This window comes from Poecilia reticulata, linkage group LG2 (genome assembly GCF_000633615.1).
Source record: "Poecilia reticulata strain Guanapo linkage group LG2, Guppy_female_1.0+MT, whole genome shotgun sequence".
NCBI classification, from domain to species: Eukaryota; Metazoa; Chordata; class Actinopteri; order Cyprinodontiformes; family Poeciliidae; genus Poecilia; species Poecilia reticulata.
Genome location: NC_024332.1, coordinates 44,947,885 through 44,954,920, shown reverse-complemented (window position 1 = coordinate 44,954,920; position 7,036 = coordinate 44,947,885). Strand labels below are relative to the sequence as shown.

Below are 7,036 nucleotides of genomic sequence, written 5' to 3'. Positions count from 1 at the left end.
ACTGGTTGTTCTTTTACTGTAAAACAAAACCCACTATGCGATCACTGTAATTTGTAATGATTTTATTGTAGTTACTGTATTATGGGTAATCCTCAGAGCCATGAGGATCACCGACGAGGAGCTTGTTGTATGCCAGAGACTGACTTTACCTCCATGCCCGTTCTGTRAAATGCAGATGGAGAATTAAAGAAACCGCTGATGCCAACTTGAGCAGCTCCTTGTCATTCATTGCTACACCAATAGAAGCCACCAGAACCACATAGGCCGCAGACGGATGGCGGTTCTGGGAGAGGAAACGTCTCTCTGAAGCGTTTTCCCGCTTCAGCGACCAAACACAACAGAAGAGGCAGGTCACCAAATCTGAGACGGACTGGTTTTGGTGCCAGATTACTATAATCCCTCCATTTGGCGAGTTGAGCCGCGAGATGAAGCGACTGCTGAAGATGAAATATCATGTTTGACTAGGATGTGGCTGAAAGTGGGTTGATATCTGCCTTTTGTATCCGAGACGATTGACAAATGAAGACGGGAACAGAAACGTGTCGACCAATAATCGATCGGCTGCGACCACCAGCGGATCAGACAGATGGTCCGGCGGGGATTATCTCTGATGACCCGCGTCGCCCGGCTCGTGTTTCTGGGACGAGGCCGATGGATGAGGAAACGACGGCCATTGTTTTAGTGTTTGTTACACTTCAGTGTTTCAGAACATCAAACCGATTTAAATCGAACTTGATACAAGTGAACATAAAATTCAGTTTTAAATGAAGGTTTTTATTATTGAGGAATTAAAAAAGATCAACAGAAACGTTGTTTTTATGGAGCCTGATCAATAATCACCATGGAAAAATGAAACGTTAAAAATAGAAATGTGCACCCAAAATGATATAAATACATATTTCAACCTATCAGCTGTATGCAGGCAATAACTGTTCAAAGCAAATGATTAGAACCACAGAACTTTTTATTTTCATAATTCCAACTTTTTTCTCAGAAGTTTTGATCTCTGAGATCAAAGTCGGAATTTAATTAAATTTAATTTCAAGTGTCTTCCATACAAATCAAATGTTCAGAGCACTTTTTGTGAAGCCCGAGATTTAAGTTTGAAAATCTGTTCAAGACTTTCTGTGAGGGGACATCTGTACTAATCAAAGTGCAGTTTAGTCAAATTAAACGTTTAATCTGGAAAGATTGTTTAAGAATTATTAGAATAATTCGGCAGCAGCTCTAGAACCGGGAAACGTCCCGATTAGAAGGCCAGTCTGGACTTTCCCACCGGGCCGGTTGGACATTGAAGCTGCTCCTTATTTATTCTAATAACTGGTAAAATAACTTAAAAGCCAAAGATTCATTTAAATTGAACCCTGACCAGGATGGAGGAAGTTGTCTGATCCAGAACGCTGCTGCTCGGGTTCTGACTAAAACCAGGAAGATGGAGACATAACAGCAGGTTTAAAGTTCCTCCTCTGGCTCCCTGTAGCTCAGAGAATAGACTTTAAAATCCTGATGTTAGTTTATAAATCACTGAACGGTTTAGCACCACAATACCTTAAAGATCTGTTATTACTGCACCAACCGTCTGGACCCCTCAGGTTCTGGTTCTGGTTCTGCTCTGCATCCCCAGAACCAGACGAGGAGAAGCAGCATTCAGTTTCTACGCACCACAGATTTGGAACAAACTTCCAGAAAACTGTAAAACAGCTGAAACACTGAGAGCCTTTAAATCTCAACTTAAACCCACCTGTTAGAGTTGCTGATGGCTAAATTAGGGTTAGAGTGCCGGGTTTTGATGTCTTCCATGTTTTTATGTCTTCCATGTTTTTAATTTCTTCTTCTTTCTTTTCGACGTTTTAATGATGTAATGTTTTTTTTTAAATCTCTCTCTTTCTCACTGTTTATTTCTGTTTTTATTTTAATGATGTAAAGCACTTTGAAATGCCTTGCTGCTGAAATGTGCTGTACAAATAAAATTTGATTGATTGATTAACAGGTGGATCAATCACTTTCACACAGTCTGGATTCATCTCTCCTTTAATAAAAACGCTCATTTAAAAACTGCATTTTGTAATTATTTATATTTTACTCAAATCTAAATGGGTTTGATGCTCTGAGGCGTGACGAACATGGAAGGAGGCAAACGGTTTCACGCCGCCGTGTTTCTCAGCTCGTTAAACACGAGAATCACCCGACGCTGCGTGTATTTTTACATTTCGGGTCATTAATCTCTCAGAAACACGAACTGGACTGTCCTTTCCTCCCCTGAGCTTCACTTGGCAGCGCCAAGCGAAGCGGCAGCCGGGCCGGAGGAGTGCGGCGCTGTTGGTGCCGGAGATAACGGCACGCTTGGCTTCATGTCCAAGCAGCCATCCAGAGCGGATCGTGTGATGGTGCAGCGATGCTCTCCTGCATCAGCATGAGTTACTCATGATGAAGGGTCACAGATCCCTCTTTCAGCTGCTGTAACAAACATCCGACTTGCTTTCACTCCTGTAAATAATGAGCAGAAACTGGACAGGATGGTAAATCTGCCTGGTGAACATTTGGTCTGCGTTCAGTTTTTAGCATCTTTAAATGCTGAAGAACTCGAATCGCACTGTAAATCATCAGCACAACAGCCTGACGGAGCAAACAAACAGATGGAGAAACCGTTACGCACGRGGCCTACGGCAAGCAGTTGTAGCATATAGTTGAACTGAACTTCAGACTTTGTTTTTTCAAAGCTCAATGCATTCATTTCTACAAACGCTCCATTGATGTTACAATTGGGAATTTCTGATATATTTTCCAAACTAAACGTTCAAAAAAGGAATAAAGGGGTTTTAAAGTTTTTGGTTTTTTTTCCAGAGTGCCTAAAGTAGATGAGGCCTCAACAGACCGGTTTATATCTGCCTGTTAATCAAGCATAACAGGAAATATGATGGTTTTTCTCAGGCTGAATAAAAATTTCCCCAACTATTGTTAAAGCTTCATGTTAAAAGGCCAAACTCTTGTTTCCATTTACCTTGTGTTACAGTTAATATCCGAATTAAGATGGACTCCCAAAGCAGGCGAATGTTTCCCTATCGGATCGGCATCGGCTCAGGCTAAACCTCAGATATCGGTCTGAACGGTCGCATTTTATGCTGCTTTTATATCGTTGACATGAGAAATGCATCGTAATTCTTCACCAGAAGTTGTTGGACGGGTTCAATAGGAATGTTATGTTACTATAACTCTCTTTGGAGTTGTAAACCGTTCACACTGAAGTCTGATTGCAACAGATTAAGTTTAGTAGCATAAACAAAAAAAATCAGATTTCAGCATAAAATGAAAATTGAACCTGCTGTTTTAACGTTGCCGTAAACTTGGCTTTAGTTCAGACCTGGTTGATTTGGGTTTTTATTGACTTTCTAGACATTTACATCGGGACAGAAAAATGTTCTGAAACATTTGAAGCGGGGTTCGTTCTTCAGACGTTTAAAGACGTCTGGATTCAAACTCCTGGTTAAAGACTGTATGGCTGAATTCCCAGCAGCCCTGTTTAGTTCGCTTCAGTCCAAGTCCAGCCCGTTTGCCAGGAAGGTCCGGTTCGCTTGTGGAGCTGTGAAAGCGTATTTGGACCGAAAATCGAACTCTGGTCTGTTTCGGTTTGGTTGAAGTGAAGTCTGGTGCGGTTCGGATGCATATGTGAACGCCACGCGGGCCGAAAGCAGGAAATGGACGACAGAGCAGGAAATTTTGGGTAAATGCAACCAAAACGAACCCTAGCATTAGCCTAGCGCTAGCGGTTGAAATGGCTTGTGGTTTTCAGCCAAAGAGAAACCCTCCAACCGCTAACATGTGATCCTTCTCCACTTTAGTTTCCATCTGGTGAAGAAGGAAGTTGCTCTCAGTGTCTTCAGAGGTTTTTAGTGTCGTTTCCTTCAGTGGTTCTTGGTGCAGCGCCCCCACAGGCCAGGAGGGGAACAGGTTGTTTTGACTCAGAACCACAGCAGCTGGAGGTGGAGCAGATGGTGACTTAACTTGGAAAGTTTGATCCCAAATTAAACAGTTTACTGGAATATTACATGAGAAAACACTCCTGAAAAGAATTCAGTTCCAGACATCCACAGTGTTTTGCTAGAGTAGGACGGATAGATCTGTTGGTCCAGAACACTTGGACAGGAAATGTGCCCTCATCTATCAGGAAAGTTGATCTAAAGGACCGGTTGAGTTTGAAGAGTTTCTATGAAAATTACAGCCTATTTTATGATAAAACTGCTTGCCATAGCGGCTCTTTTCCATCACCTCTTACTCATGAACAGATTAGTAGATTTGTGAGTAAATCCTCAAACAAAGGGGGATATTTTCGTCTCAATCTGATACAAATATGTAGTTTTAATGTCGATGGCACAAAATTAACTGAAATTATTAAAACATCAAAACTTATTTGATCTAAACTGGAAATAATTGAGCTGTAAAACGTGCAACATGTTAAAATGTGTAAGCAGTTCTTGCTCCAAACCTGGCAGGCCTTCCTGCTGCTGCTGCTGCTGTTTCCTGAAGTCCTGCTTTGTGAAGTTTGTCTCATCAGCATGCAGAAGGCGTCCCTCCGTCCCCGTCGACTCTCCGTTTGTCCCCGCCGTCCCACTCGCAGCCAGCGCGCAGAGAACCCACCGCCACAGCCCACTCATGACCAAACCCACGGCTCAGGCTTCATCCACTGGCTGGGAAATATCCACTGCTTTACCCACTGCAACCCAAACCACACTGAGCTGCAGGCTCCGCCCACTCGACCCTTCACCCCGCCCACCGGCTTCACCTTTAAATTACTTTTTGTTGTGTTGAATTCCTAATAAGAGAAATAAAAACAATAATAAATGTCACAGAAACGCCAAACAACGACATAATGTTTAATACTAGTTATAAAAAATAATAAAAATCTGTTTATATATATTAGAATTGGGCAACAGCTGAAGTAGGAAACTAAAGAATGATTAAATAAAAATAGTGCACGTCTCTTACATAAAAATATTGCTTTCATATAGCAGATGATATTAATACCAGTAATTATTTTATATGCTGTTTACAATATACTATATTTATATAAAATACATTGGTATATAAATGTACACACATAATCACAATGTACTGTTGTATCATTAATATAAATACTTTTAATTATTTTGAACAGATAAAAATGATGATTCTCACATTAGTAAAGACTATATATCACTAATTTTAACAGTAATTTATTTTATATACTTTTGCTGATTATATTGTACATTTATAATTAAGTAAATAATCATTATTGTGATAATTGTATATCATTAATAGAAATACTAATTAATAAAAACATTTTTGTACGTTATTGTCATTTGAAATCAAAGCAGTAATTTCCTTTTATATGTGGTTGCTGTAATTAAATGATGTAAAATATTTATATTTTATATAAATGATATATAAAATCATGTATATAATGATATATGTTATCATTATATAAATATTGTATAATGATATATAATGATAATATCAATATATATCATTATATAATGATATATAATGATAATATCATTATATATCATTATATAATGATATCATTATATAATAATATTATATATTATCATTTATATAATAACATATATCATTATATAAATGATATATAAAATCATTTATATAATGATATATGTTATTATATAAATGATAATATATAATATCATTATATAATGATATTATCATTATATAATGATATATAATGATATCATTATAATATTAATCATATCATAATGATATTGTACTATCATTATTAATACAAAGCCATTTTTATTTTTTTCCCATTTGAAATTAAATGTTATGCTAATGTGAATGTTTTCATTCTCACCATATATTTGCCTTTTTAATTTAACTTTATGCTGCATGTCATGTAACTGATGGTTTTTCTTTTATTCCATCCAGAAACATGTCGCAGGGAAATATTTATATAAAGTTATTTAAACAAAACGTTTATTCATACATGGCTGTTGAACCGTCCAGATTTGGCCACTAGAGGGGGCAATGCGACAACCAGTTGAGGAAAAGCAACCCAGCCTTTTATCGGGCTGAACTTTGGTACCAGAACCGACCCGAGGTTCTGCGGCTCGTTGGACCTGCAGCTTGGATCTGGGACAAACTGGAAATAAAGACATTTCTGCAGACTTCTCTGGGTTTGTTCTCCATTAAACATTCACATTCAGCCGCAGGCCAGTTTTAATTTTTCTCTTTATACTTATATATTTTAATAAGTAATAATTCAGGCCCACCTTCAATGCGCTCCACACCTGTGTGCAGGTGCGGAGCAGCCAAAGGCGACCGGAACCACTGGGACTGTTGTGCCAGATAAATGCTGGGCTCTGAATTCACGCAGTTCCTGTTTTCCTCCAAACTCTGCTGGATTTCCACATTTTTGTGTGGATTCTTTTTCTTCCCAGGCTCATATTGTGTCTGCATGTATCTAAAATAAACCCTGTAAAGCCTGAGTCAGCCTCTGCTCTGAATACTGTTTACATAAAGATGGTGAAGCAATTTTATTTTCAGGGTGAAGGTGGGAAGACGGTCTGTTTTCCTCCATCTCTCAGCAGCAGTGGAGTAAATTAGACTGTTTATAGGTATTATTGACTGGATGACCCCTTAATGACTTGTAATTTAAAAAAATCATTAATCTTAATCCTTTTATTGCCTCCAGTTTGAGTAGCAGTCGGGATTGATTGCACCGTGTATCGCTTCTGGTTAATAAAGTGACTGAAATAAACAGAACATGGTGCTGTTCCGCTCATGTTCCTCAGGTAGAAGTTTTGAGTCCTGTTTTATATATTTACATATATTGGCTTTACAATAAACGAGGTTTAGTGCTACACAGCTTCTTTTCACATTTTTATTTTACACCCAAGTTTAATAATGCCGTTGCCACAAACGTTCGAGAACTTTCAACATGATAAAACACATTTTTACTCATTGAATGTGTTCATTTCTGATTGAAATTTAAAGTTTTTTGCCTCTGTAGCTGTTGGGGGGGGGGGGGAAGTGGGTCGATGCAACACCG

The 7,036-nt window shown here is 38.6% G+C and overlaps 1 protein-coding gene and 1 long non-coding RNA gene across 4 annotated transcripts in view; one reads left to right on the top strand and one right to left on the bottom strand.

Moving 5' to 3' along the window:
- The window catches only part of LOC103461880 (protein FAM171B-like), a 13,618-nt gene extending 8,882 nt beyond the window's left edge, over positions 1-4,736 (bottom strand). For both annotated transcript variants that reach the window (XM_008404248.2, XM_008404249.2), the window contains exon 1: positions 4,484-4,736. In XM_008404248.2, the coding sequence (XP_008402470.1) occupies positions 4,484-4,652 (169 nt within the window). In that variant the 5' untranslated portion in view covers positions 4,653-4,736. The remainder of the gene's footprint in view (positions 1-4,483) is intronic.
- The window catches only part of LOC103461879 (uncharacterized), a 16,764-nt gene extending 10,291 nt beyond the window's left edge, over positions 1-6,473 (top strand). For both annotated transcript variants that reach the window (XR_533228.2, XR_533229.1), the window contains exons 2-3: positions 5,992-6,161; positions 6,286-6,473. This is a non-coding gene — a long non-coding RNA (uncharacterized LOC103461879). The remainder of the gene's footprint in view (positions 1-5,991; positions 6,162-6,285) is intronic.
- The last annotated feature ends 563 nt before the right edge of the window (positions 6,474-7,036 follow it).